General features: G+C 39.0%; 1 protein-coding gene and 1 long non-coding RNA gene across 2 annotated transcripts; both read right to left on the bottom strand.

Annotated features, from left to right (window-relative positions):
- Positions 1–1,993: 1,993 nt before the first annotated feature.
- Positions 1,994–5,676, bottom strand: LOC130742603 (uncharacterized). Its single transcript, XR_009021207.1, has 3 exons — positions 4,985–5,676; positions 4,594–4,726; positions 1,994–2,735 (listed from the first exon to the last, which is right to left on the bottom strand). It is a non-coding gene; the product is annotated as an uncharacterized LOC130742603 (long non-coding RNA).
- Positions 5,677–8,642: 2,966 nt separating this feature from the next.
- LOC130749873 (pentatricopeptide repeat-containing protein At1g53600, mitochondrial) lies at positions 8,643–11,271 on the bottom strand. The gene has a single exon (XM_057603236.1). It carries the CDS (start codon positions 11,105–11,107, stop codon positions 9,002–9,004), a length of 2,106 nt encoding a protein of 701 aa, XP_057459219.1. The 5' UTR covers positions 11,108–11,271; the 3' UTR covers positions 8,643–9,001.
- Between the last annotated feature and the right edge of the window lie 365 nt (positions 11,272–11,636).

The following is an 11,636-nucleotide window of genomic DNA, read 5'->3' as shown; positions in this document are numbered from 1 at the left end:
CTAAGCTGTGAAGAGGGAAAAATAAAAGAAAAAAAAGGTGTTTGAATGGATCTCTATGTGTATCTGTGACTATGAATGTGTGTGTGTGGGACTAAGGAAAAAGTGACTAAGTCTTTTGAATGTGCAAATGGCAGTGTATTTTAAAATGGGTTTTGAACTTTTGATTCATTCCTCTGCCCTACTTTCTTAATCATCTTACTTTCACCCAATTTTTCTTCTCATGTCTCTTTAGTTTCTATATTTTTCTATCACATCGCATATCACGTAATATTATATTTCTCTCTCATTTCTTTATATTTTTTTGTCAAAGGAGATTAGACACTATATTAGTAGGTGGACATTCTAATTATTTCAATGTGAGACTTACTCACACTTGATATCACAACGATCTCCCCATCAAGTTTGAATCTATTTCAAACAAAAGTGGAAGTCTCCAAATACTTGCACACACCGCTTGGTTACAACATGACAGTAGGTTTTTGGTTATCTAAGTTATGAACGGCTCAACACATTCTAACTCTTCTAATCTATCTGAAACGTACTTAATATTACAACACACATTAACTCATATATCTCATGGGTGTCCCCTCAAATGCGCCTGAGTACACATATCTTTATTCTAGTGTTTGTAAAGTTTGTTTTAAGTTGGTGGTTACGTGTTAGACTTTGATATGCATGTGTGTGTGAGAAAGGTCACCCGTTGTTAAAAATCTTTAATTAATCTCCACTAATTGCTTGCTAGTCTTGCAAATTGCAATTATTGATCCTTTTAAGACGGCTTTATATTTGCTTGTGATTTTCTTGACTGGATATGGCCATATGGGCTTAATTGAAGAGTCGCTATCAAACTTGACGTCGGTGATGATAACAATTTTTGCTACCTTATTCTATGGCCATCCATATTGGAAACCAGAACAAGATTAAAAGAGTGCAGAGTAAGAGTTCAGAAAGAAATCGCATTCCTTTGTTCTGAACTTTACTTTTGTTTCAAGTGTATTCAGTAGTACAAATTGTCTGAGCAAAAAACACTTTTTGACATAGATCATAGATGTTTGGAAATCCTTTCTTGAAAATTGGTTTCAGTCCAAAAATTTGGAACATAATCAATAATGAAATTTCACAATATGGCTAAATTTTATAACATTACTCTATTAAAATAATTTTTATTTTCTCATATATACATTCAAATGTAAATCACTTCACTTTCAACTCACTTTTAGAATAATCATTTTACCAAAATCAGGGGTATCCAAAATCTATTTTGACAACGCTAACTCAAATGCAGTTATGTCATGACTCTCTCTAGGACGACAATAAACACACGGGCAAACATCACTCCAAGCTTCAAATACTCCAGAAAACCTATGTACATATGCTTAGAGATCTTGAGGATATCGCGCTCTCTTTTGTTCAAGGTAAGCAAGCCACCCTTAGCCTCTAAAGCCTTAGCAAAATGTCGAGCCTCGTTATGCAAGAAATTTCCTCCTCTCACCTCAAAACGGAAAAGGACTTCATTCTTCTCAAGTTAGCGAAGGTGTATGATCTACGAGCTCTACTCCAACTAATCAGGAGACTTCACCTCAATCTCTTTAAGTCTCCCACAACAAGCCATGGTCTATGGATAATGGATCTCAAATAAGATAAATGCTCCCATCAGGGCCGACCCTGGGCCTGTGCAAGCAGGTCCACAGCCCAGGGCCTCTAAAAAGAAGGGGCCCAAAAAAAAATCTCATTAAACTTTCCCCTAAAATAAAATTTAGTTATAATAATTAATGTTCAAGATGTTATTATGACTTGAGCTGGTCTAGTGGTTAGTAACTATATGTCTATATATGTTACTTTTATGTACCGGGTTCGAATCTCACCCCTTAGGCGGGTTGCAAGAGGCCAGTTGCCAAACGAACCAACATAATGATTCTAATGAAATTCCAAACGTTAAAATTATTAGTGGTCCATTTTTATTATTTGCCTAGGGCCTCCAAAATGTCGGGACCGGTCCTGACTCCCATAACACACCTCTTTACCCTGGTATAGGGCTGGCGTAAATTGCATAATACGTTCAATCGTAAGCTCCCACAACGTTGACAATGAGTGCCTAGGGAAGAATATGAAGTAGAGAGAGAGAGGGTTTAGATCCTTTGTTGATAAGAACTCAAATACCATCACTATGTCCAGCCGCTTCTGCAATAAACCTTAGAGAAAAGCCCTAGGACTTCCAAAATTTCGGAGTTTTTTAAAATTTGTCATTGGGTCTCCACAATTCTTTTTTTTTTTGCTTCATCGGAAAATTAACAAGAGAAACAACAACTAACTAACACCGAGCTTGTCCCTCAACATGAGAGTTTCAAGCTCCACAAACGGGGCATCTAAAATCCTAACTCCAGGAGGAGGGGACCTAGCTGCTAGCTTAGCCATACAATCAGCTGAGGCATTGCAATCTCTGGGAATCCAACTAAGAGAAATGTTCCAATCCCTAGCCAACCAATTATTTATTTCCGCTGCATTCGGGAAGAATCTACAAGCTTCTCTATCTTCAAGCGTTGATAGAAGCTCATTGCAGTCGATCTCACAATTCAAATTGCGGTAGCCATCCTCCAAGCTAGCTTCAAGCCTTCCAAGAGGGCTGATGCTTCAGCCGTTAACGCATTACCTCCTGCAGCATGACTCACAAAACCACCTACCCAAAGGCCTTGATGATCACGAAGTAGCCCTCCCCCTCCCAAGTCTCCACAATTCTTTAATCCAACAGAATAATTTAGTTAGACAAATCCTTATTACTATAAATCAAAAGCTCAATAAAATATCCAAAGTAATTCCATCAAGGACAATTAACTTTTTCATTGTTCTTTTAGTATATCCTAACTTTAAATTGGTATTACCTTTAGGCACCTTAATCTCGCAAGATTTAACTATTTATAGATCACGTCTTCGGACTCTCTAAGTCAAATTTGATTCCTCTCATGCACCGCTTTTTATTTGCTTTCAAAAAACATGTGGGCCATTTGCTCCAACATTATCTTCAATATAACTTCTGATCTTAATTATAGATATAATATCGGAGAATATCCAGCACTTTAATTAAGCTTCATCAAATTTAACATTAGTTAGCATGATATTCACAGGCTCAAATGATTTTGTGAAATGTATTCATACAGAAATGGCACTGGAACTTAGAAGCCGAAGCATCGATCTTGGCTGGTTTTTTTTTTTTTTTTTGTCAATGGCTGGTTTTCTTTATTTGACTGATTCATCAACTTCTTTTTATGAGGTTGTCTAAATGACCCATAAGAGAGTTTGGGTTAAATAATCTATCATCCAATCACATTTGAGATAAGTGAGTTAGAAATAAATTAATAAATAAAATATAAAAATTTCAACTCACTTATCTTCAATGTGATTGGATGATGAATTATTTAACCCAAATTTTCTCATGGGTCATTTAGACAACCCTTCTTTTTATACTTGACGGAGAATGAGCTTCATTCACCAAACATCTAAAGTGGAAAAGTTTAGGCACAAAGGTGGGGGAAGCCACGCATTCCTAGCCCATTGGTTCTTTACCAAAGTGCGTATGGAAAACCTGCGTCAACTTCCTCCCTATTGCTTAGGCACAACTACAAAGACCACAATATACAAGCTTTGCAAATACAAAAATTTCTTATTGCTTAAGAATGAAAGGTAGATCACAATCACATAAGAAGAAGCACAATGAACTCAGCCAGATTTTACAGGTGATGATGGCAGGGGTGAGAGATCGATTAAATGGTGTAATGATCAAAGACAATTAGTTATAGCCAATGAATAAATTATTGAATTTAGTGGATGGCTGCGATTTATTACCATCACCTAGTAATTAATACCGATTCCATCAAAATTTGTTGTATACTTCCTGTCATACAAAATTAAATCTTTCTGATTTGTAGAGGGAGGAACATCATGGAAGCACAAGGCTGTTCAGTCCTTGGTTAGTACTACGGTTATTCATATATTCCAAGTTATCGTGAGAATTGCTTCGTGACATGGTATTAAAGTTTCTCAATATCCATGTAGTGCCGAGTTCCATTCTTGTTAGCCTTATTATTCTAATAAAAAGTTAACCTTTTAGCACATGGCAAGTGATTTGAGCATGGTGTTGGAACCACGGTGTGCTCACATTTCAGGTGCTGTGTGGGTCACATGAGCTTGTGTGGAGCTCCTCTATAAATGGTGAGCCATGAGAATGAGTTTTGTGTGCCAGCATGAGAGCTAGGCACCATGTTGGTACGCAAAGAGCTGAGCTTTGAAGGTGGGGGAGGCCAGAGATAGAGCTGAGTGATTGTATTCTATGTTGAAAGGAGTAAAATACAGAATTTCTCCTCCTTGAGAGCTTTGAATCGTGAACTCTTTCTCTTCCTATAACCACATTAAATCGTGAACTCTTTCTCTTCCTATAACATCATGTCACATATCACATTAATAACTTCTTTTGCTTCTATTCCTTTTTAAGGCATGCTATTTTGGGAGTAGACACCCTACCAGACATTTTCGAAAACCATACATGATCCACAATTGCAGTGTGAAAGTAACACATGCATTTTAGGCGCAATTACAAACCTGGAAATTAAAATCAGCATGCACATTGCAAAAGCGAGTCGTGCCTTCCATCTTGTACCTGTTGGTGTTGGTGTTGATTTCGCTTACTACTATGCAAACCCTTGAATAGTCTTCTACTTAGGTGTTAATGTCACTGACAAACATAAATAAAATCTTGATCAACTTATTCTCCCTCTCCGCCCACAGAGAAATAAGCTACAGCATAATCACAGTGAATGATAAATAGAGATTTGGTTAAAAGTAAACAGAATGCAAAATGTTATATCCTGTGCATACTCACAAGACATATAAGCGAAAGTGGAACAAAATAGATCTTCATGTTCAAGTGAAGTATGTAAGGTTATATTATCTGATTTGATAAGGGAGGAATAAAAAGAAGAAAAGAGATCACCTTCATTGCTATTGGATCCTATGGCACACCATCCTGTATTCGTCAGTCGTCACAGTTCATCCCCGAGCAAAACTTATATGTTTCCATATGCGAGTATTGGTGTTACTCGTCTAGTAGTCACCGGCATCAGGGGGCGTAAGACCTTATGGTTTAATATCTTCTCCTCTGCTTTTTAATGAACTCCTTTCAGGTATGTTAGTAGCTAGCCTCATTGACCATCTTTACAAGCCGCACCTGCGAATAATCATCACAGAACCTATTTGCTGCCAAAACTAGCAACCAAAGAAAGACCATAGCATAATGAAGCTTATATTAAACAGTCGCAGTTTAGTAGGTTCTAGAAAAAGCTCAATGTGTAAAGATGCTATTTAAAATTGCCGATATTCATATTCAACTATCTTTGGCAAACAAAATGAATATTATAAAAGTTAATTTTAGTTAATGAGTACATATTTAAGTATGGCAAATTGATGCCTTTCTCTTATGAGTTTAGGGTGCACGTGCTTGGGAAACAGCAAAAAGTTTTATCGAAACACAAAAACCACTATTGCTGCAGAGGTGAGCAGAACTCAATCAATAGAAAGCATTAAAAGCATTGCCAACAACAACAATAATGATGTTTACTGAACTTTCGACTACAAAACAACATTCCTTAGCGGGTACAGGCACAGAACGTGCATCAGGATGTAATTGATGTTCACACTCGTGCACTAGTAGGATGATCATAGGTATAACCAGAAAGTCACAAAGAATGATATTAGAATAGGAGATATTCTTAGATACATCTGATCTTAGTATATATTTTTTATGGCTTAATCCAGTTTTTGGTCCCCATCTTTTGTCATAAATATGGCTTTAGTCCCTCGCCGGAGTAAAGGTGGGGATTGGTCCCCAGTTTTTGGCAAAATAGTTGGCTTTGGTCCTTCCGGCCGGTAGGGTCAACGCCGGAGCTCCGGGAAGCTCATGTGGCATTGTCATGTCATTTAATGAGCTTAGGTGGAATTTTTATTTATTTATTTTTTGAAATTTAAAAAAAATTAGCCCCAGTAATTATGTCCCTAATTAACCTCATATATTATTTAAATAAAATCATTAAAAAGATGAAATTCAACAAAATCCTTTTGCAATACCCAGAACTCCAATGCCACAAAATCATAACTCTAACCCATATTACACAAAGAATATTCATCAAGCACCACCAACCTCCTTCACTTAATCCTTTTGCAATACCCAGAACTGATGTCACCATCAAAATACACCTCCTCCACGCAGGTATGGGTAAAGGCTGGAGTTTTATAGCAAAAGGAACACGGGGCAAAGAAAGGTGTTGGCTTTGTTGTTTTTGTGTAAATGGGTATTATTTGCTGCGGTGGATGGATGATACTCAGCAAATCTTCTCAAAACTTTAGCTTCCATGCAGAGAAGTGAGAACGATGGTGTGGTGGTAACGGACGAGATTGAGGACCTGAAGCGCCGATCTGAACCTCGCGCGATGAAGGCATCAGTTTGGTGGTGACAGATCTGAGCTTTTGGGAGTTTAAGAAGGTGGTTGGGGCGGACCAGATCTGAGCTTCTGGTGCCTATGGATTCTGTTCTTGCGTATCTGTTGGTGCTGTGATTCTCCTAGCTGGGCGTGGTTGTTGCTTGTGCTTGTGTTATGTTCATGAAGATGATGAAATGATGATGAAGATCAATTTAATTTAAGGGTTAACTATCATATTGGTCCCTGTCTTTGTCTTGCCGTCTGAGATAAGTCCCTCCCCGGAAAATTTATTGTCTTTGGTCCTCGTGTTTGAAAATTTTTTGGAGCGGATCCTCGCCGGAGCCCGGAGCTCCGGCGAGTAATGAAATGGCATGCTGAGTGGGACAAGTGAGCTGACATGGATTTTTTTATAAAAAAATACTTTTACACATAGGAAAATAAATTAATTAAAAAACCCCAATTTTTTTTCTAATTCCCGAATGACCCTTACCCCAACTTTCCCCATTTTCCTAATCCCTAAAGTCAGAAAATCAACATAAACCAATATACTTCCAGCATCCCATCACCAGCAGCCCATCACCAGACACAAAAATCCAATCCCACACAAACGCTGCTGTCAAGGGACATCAGATTAGAAACCAAGTTTAGCACAGCAAGAATTATGCATCATGAGTCAATCCAAATTATGCATAAACCGATAATTATGCAGCAATGCAGTAAGACACCTATGCAGCAATGGGCCACATTATCAAGCCCCTCACCATGTTCTTCATGTCCCTCAAACTTAAAACAAGAACCCAAACCCAGAAATAACAAAACCCCAGAAAATCAAACCCCCAAAAACCATTTCCTACCCCTTCACCCACATCATTCACCGTACAAGATCTGGGTAAAAATTATAACTTGGGCAACATCTGGGTAAAAATAGAACTAATAATCTGGGCAAAAATTGAATTAATAAAAGGGGGCACAAACCCAGTTACATCTCAGAGAAAGAAAAAGAAACAAAAACACTAGCAAAAGAAGAGCAAGAAACAAAAACGCTTCCCACAGCTCCCAGCCGGAAGAGCACCAACAGCACAATACAGAGGTCACAGATCGTCGAACCTGAAACACAACCCCAAACCACAATTCCAACAGGGAGGAGATGAAGAAAACCTTCGACCTTCAGTCTTCCCTCCCGTGAACCCATTACAACGACGTCGTTTCGCCACAACATGGTGCCTCTCGCGTCCTGTCGTCTCAGACCGTCGCCGCCGACGGCGACGAAGATGACGGTGATGATGAACAGCATGAACGAAGGCGACGAAGATCTGGTTCAGCGCTTCTCCTCCCGCGCGCTCTTTCCTCTTTCTCGACTTCTTCCTCTTCTGTCAATCTCGATCTCGTCGCTCTTGAGTGAGTGGTGGGAGAGTGGAGGTGGTGGGAGAGTGGAGGTGGTGGGAGAGTGGGGAATCGGTGGTGGGAGAGTGGGAAATCGGTGCAAACTGGAAAGAGTGGTGTAGTGTTGCTGGGTTTGATTTGTTAGGTTTCTGTTGGTGCTATGAGAAATCTGAATTTGGTTTTAATAGAAATTTTGGGATTTTAGGTTTAGTGTTACTGGGTTTGAATCTTCTGATTTAGGGATTTAGGGTTTCTTTGATTTGGGGGTTAACTTGTGAGTTATGAAAAGTTTTGGGCTTTAATTTTTTTTTTCTGATGTGTTTATTATTTTAATTTTTTTTATTCCACATAAGCACCGTTAATCCACTCAGCATGCCATTTCATTACTCGCCGGAGCTCCGGGCTCCGGCGAGGATCCGCTCCAAAAGTTTTTCAAACATGAGGACCAAAGACAATAAATTTTCCGGGGAGGGACTTACCTCAGACGGCGAAACAAAGACAGGGACCAATCTGATAGTTAACCCTTAATTTAATTAGGGGAAGTTTCAAATTGGGTTTCTGGGAAAGAAAAGATGAAGTTGAGGATGATGAAGATGAAGATGAAGATTGAATGATGGTGATTAATCTGAGTTTTTTTTTTAAATTAAATAAAAAATAAATAAATATTCCACCTAAGCTCATTAATTGACGTGGCAAGAGCCACATCAGCTGGCGGAGCTCCGGCGTTGACCCAACCGACCGGAAGGACCAAAGCCAACTATTTTGCCAAAAACTGGGGACCAATCCCCACCTTTGCTCCGGCGAGGGACTAAAGCCATATTTATGACAAAGGATGGGGACCAAAAACTGGATTAAGCCATTTTTATATGTAGTATGTTACCATATCAGCTATATAAGAGACTAAGCTTTTTAGTTTCTAATATCTCCAAAACACTAATTGTAGCACTTACATTGTTAGTAATAATAAATACAATAGCTGAAGTCTAGCACAATTATGATCGACAAAGCAGATATGTCACACACTAAGTAGTGAGGGGTAAGAGAATGGTCTTACACCAAGTGAACCAAGCTTGCTTGCTCAGGTAATGATGACACTTCTGCAACAGAGAGAAGTTACATTGGTAGAGAGAAAGTAATCAAGAGACTGCTAGTTAGACCCCACAATAATGCAACCACTGCATCTCCTTATCCATAGTCAATATAGTGGCTTTTATCTCTTCCATACTCCTGTGTGATCGATCCCCCGCAAGAAACATATGAACCTTATCTTTCATAGTAATCCAACTACAACCTGGACTTTTTTTAATTCCTTTTGACTTCTTGGTCTTTCTTACTATGTCACCCTCAATTTTTTTCCCAGCAGCAGAATACAAGTTCGATAATACCACATACGGAGTTGCATTTTCAGGCTCCAGCAGAGTAATATGTTGAGCTGCAAGCTTAGCAAGGTCAAGACGTTGGTGGGTCTTGCTTGCACCAAGAATTGCTCCCCAAACCCCAGAATGGGGTTCGAATGGCATAGAACGGATTAGATCAACAGCTTCATCTAGGAAACCAGCACGGCCAAGGAGATCAACCATGCAGGCATAGTGATCAACTTCAGGCTCAAGTTGATAACGAGATCTCATGGTGTTAAATAAATTCCATCCCTCTTGAACTAGTCCTGCATGAGTACAGGCTGAAAGAACACCAAGGAAAGTAACATGGTTGGGTTCATGCCCTTGACTCTGCATTCTTTTATAGATAGTAAGAGCCTCTTCGCCAAAGCCATTTTGTGCATATCCGTTGATGATTGAGTTATATGAAATGACATTTGGTTCAACAACATCTATGAAGATCCTGTAGGCATCAATTACATTTCCACACTTAGAGTAAAATGAAATAAGAGAATTTTGTATAGATACATCATATTCTAGGTTCATCTTCAGAGCACGAGCATGAACCTGAAGTCCTTCATTCAGTGCTGCCAAAGAAGCAGAAGCTGCTAGAACACTGCTAATAGTTGAAGGATTAGGCCTGCAGCCCTCCTGGTTCATCCGGCTAAACCAATGCAAGGCTCCCTCATACTCTTTGTTACTCACAAACCCAGATATAACAGCTGTCCAAACAAAATCATCCTTCTCTTTCAACATATCAAACAACTCTAAGGCCTTTCCAACTCTTCCACTCTTAGCAAACCCCGTGATCATGGCTGTCCATGAAATCAAGTCTTTCTTCGGCATAACCTCAAAAAGCTCATAACCTGCTTCCACTTCATTGTTATAAACATATCCAGAAATCAAAGAATTCCAAGAAACTACATTCTTGTTAGTCATGGCGCAGAACACTTTCCTTGCCATGTCAGTGCAACCAAGCATGCAATACATAGTAATAACAGAATTACTCAAAACACTATCAAACTCAAATCCCATCCTCGAAACCAACCCATGTACCTGCATTCCCTCTGCTATCCCACCACAGCTTCCACACCCTTTAAACATTATGGTCAAGGTAGTGGAGTTAACTCCCACCACAGCCTCCCTCCTCATGTCCAAAAACAAACAAAACCCTTTCTCAAATAACCCTTTCTCCATATACCCATCAATCATTGCACTCCAGGAAACCACGTTTCTCGTTGGCATTCTATCAAACAATCTCCTAGCACCAACAACTCTCCCATCCTTGCACAAACCACCAACCATAGCACTCCAAGAAACCACATCCCTCTCACCCATGTTCTCGAAAACCCTCATCGCCTCGTTCGTTTCACCCATTTTCAAATACCCGTTTATCAAAGCATTGGAGCACACAGGGTCACAAAACTCACGTGGGGCTTCAACGTACAGTTCTTCAGCCGAGTGAAACTTCCCCGCCTTAACAAAACCCGTTATCATGGCAGCATACGACACGGTGTTTCGCTCAGCCATAGCTGAGAAAAGCTTGTAAGCTTCAGTCACATTGCAACCATTTCGGATGTAAGCCGATATCATGGCATTGTAGGAAGCAGTGGTTCGTTCAGGCATTTCGTCGAACACTTTGCGGGCATTTCCAATTTGACCGTTTTGTGCATAGACTGTGAGCATGGCGGTCCAAGAGACAGTGTTCTTTCGGGGCATTCTGTGGAACACTGCTTCTGCTGCTCCAACGTTGCCGTTTCGTCCATTTTCGGAGATCTGAATGTTGCACTGCGTCGGAAAGTTGCTGTTCCTGTTGGAATGTGAGTGGAAACTCAAGTTAAGGATTTTTTGGTGCAAGTTTCTGGCGCGGTGTTTCATCATTCATGTTATGTTTTGTTTTAATGCAGAAGACCCAAAAAAAAATAAGGGTTAACTAGTTGGTGACTTCTAAAATGAGGCTCTTTTATAAATATTCAATTTCGTTATATTGTTAATTTGAAAAATTGAAAAAATGGAGAATTAACCATTCATGGGATATATCCAAATCTGAGTGGAACAGGACATAGGGTGTTCGCGAATAGGAGATTGGTTCAGTTTTGAAGAAAAAACTAGTTGATCAAATCGACTTTATAATTTTATCATTTAATGGATTTCTCTCAAAATTCAAATTTGATCATATCTATATAGTCAATATTATTTTTTAAACTTTGTTCACTTTTGATGTATATTTATTCAAATAATTACTTGAATCTCTTTTTATTGAAATATATTTTTATAAATATGCACTTTCATATAATGAATGTATGAACATATAAGCATGAAATATGAATAATATGATATAGGTACAAATAAAATTATATTGGTTCGGTTTTGGAAATTAAATCTGAAATCCGATCCGATACAATGGAAA

The sequence above is a fragment of the Lotus japonicus genome, chromosome 3 (genome assembly GCF_012489685.1).
Source record: "Lotus japonicus ecotype B-129 chromosome 3, LjGifu_v1.2".
Classification (NCBI taxonomy): Eukaryota; Viridiplantae; Streptophyta; class Magnoliopsida; order Fabales; family Fabaceae; genus Lotus; species Lotus japonicus.
The sequence above is the reverse complement of the archived record's forward strand: the minus strand, read 5'-3'. Positions and strand labels throughout refer to the sequence as shown.

What these genes read in the sequence shown, in the direction of transcription:
- LOC130749873 (XM_057603236.1), bottom strand. Translation starts at nt 11,107, where the DNA reads ATGATGAAACACCGCGCCAGAAACTTGCACCAAAAAATCCTTAACTTG.